The sequence below is a fragment of the Sphaeroforma arctica genome (assembly GCF_001186125.1).
Source record: "Sphaeroforma arctica JP610 unplaced genomic scaffold supercont1.7745, whole genome shotgun sequence".
NCBI lineage: Eukaryota > Ichthyosporea > Ichthyophonida > Sphaeroforma > Sphaeroforma arctica.
The window spans coordinates 1-1,362 of NW_014032813.1; the positions used below are offsets into that span (position 1 = coordinate 1).

The following is a 1,362-nucleotide window of genomic DNA, read 5'->3' on the forward strand; positions in this document are numbered from 1 at the left end:
TATGTTATGGTTGTTGATGGGGTGTATAGTTACGTATATATCTGTTGTGCATGGAATGGTATGGTCGTTGATGGGGTGCATAGTTACGTATATATTTGTTACATGTCCAGATATATTCTGCGTTTATGCCGAACTGCATTCTTTATGGCTGTGGCGACACACACTCATACTCATGTTTTCTATATCCATTAACAACTACACTTGTACGTGTAATATATGCTCACAAAGACATTCACCTACACATATAACTATAGTTTATACTTACATAGATACACATCTACACATATACGTGTAATATATGCTCACATAGACCTACACCTGCACATAGACCTACACCTGCACATACGTTTAATATATATTCACACAGACATACACCTACGCATATACGTGCAATAAATACTCACACAGACATACACCTACACATATACGTGCAATATATACTCACATAGACTTACACCTACACATATACGTGCAATATATACTCACATAGACCTACACCTACACATATACGTGCAATAATACGCACATAGACATACACCTACACATATTATGCGTTAATTATATGAATTTGCGGGATTGTTTATTCACGTGGGATTGTGGGATTGTGGATTTTAAGTTTTGCAGGTGTGGTTTCTGCAATATATACTCATATAGACCCACACCTACACCCCTACCCCTCTCCGTGCCATCTATTCTAGGCTGGATTACGACCCTGCTGACCCGGAGACCAAAGGCAACTATCTGGCCGTGGGTACGATGCTACCACAGATCGAAGTGTGGGATCTGGATGTGGTGGATGCAATAGAGGCCGTCTGTGTACTGGGACAGGTGCCTGAGGTGGAGAAGGTGGTTAAGAAATCGAAGAAGAAGGGCAAAAACGGTACGTTCCGAGACGATGTGTACCGAACTGCGTATTGAATTTCGAATGTATGTGTTGCGGTGCTATAGAGGCGGGGGCTTATGTGTCATAGGGTGCGTGGGACAATTATGGGGATGTCGTGTGGTCCTTGTGGGTGGTAGGTATCGTTGCACCTATACTGCGAATTATACATACATATATACACACATATATACATACATATATATATACGCGCATACATACATACATACATACATCATACATACATATATACATACACATATACGCGCATACATGCATACATACATGCATTCAATATGTCATCAAAGACTCGCGGCTTGGCTATAACGGCGAAAGCTTGAACTTATCTCTGAAGGGAAGAAGTTCCGTCCATGTGTGTGTCTGTTGCTCGGGCACAGAGTTTTATTGTTGGCTTGTGTATGCCACATGCACTTGCGACTGCAGGGAGTAGGACTACATCCACATCGGTGGTTGGGAATATG

At 41.8% G+C, this 1,362-nt stretch overlaps 1 protein-coding gene across 1 annotated transcript; it reads left to right on the forward strand.

The window, feature by feature from the left end:
• Positions 1 to 698: 698 nt before the first annotated feature.
• SARC_16284 (hypothetical protein) lies at positions 699 to 918 on the forward strand (the record flags this gene model as incomplete). Its single annotated transcript, XM_014289606.1, has 1 exon — positions 699 to 918. A coding segment is annotated over one exon (220 nt), but the record flags the coding sequence as incomplete, so codon positions are not given.
• Positions 919 to 1,362: the final 444 nt, after the last annotated feature.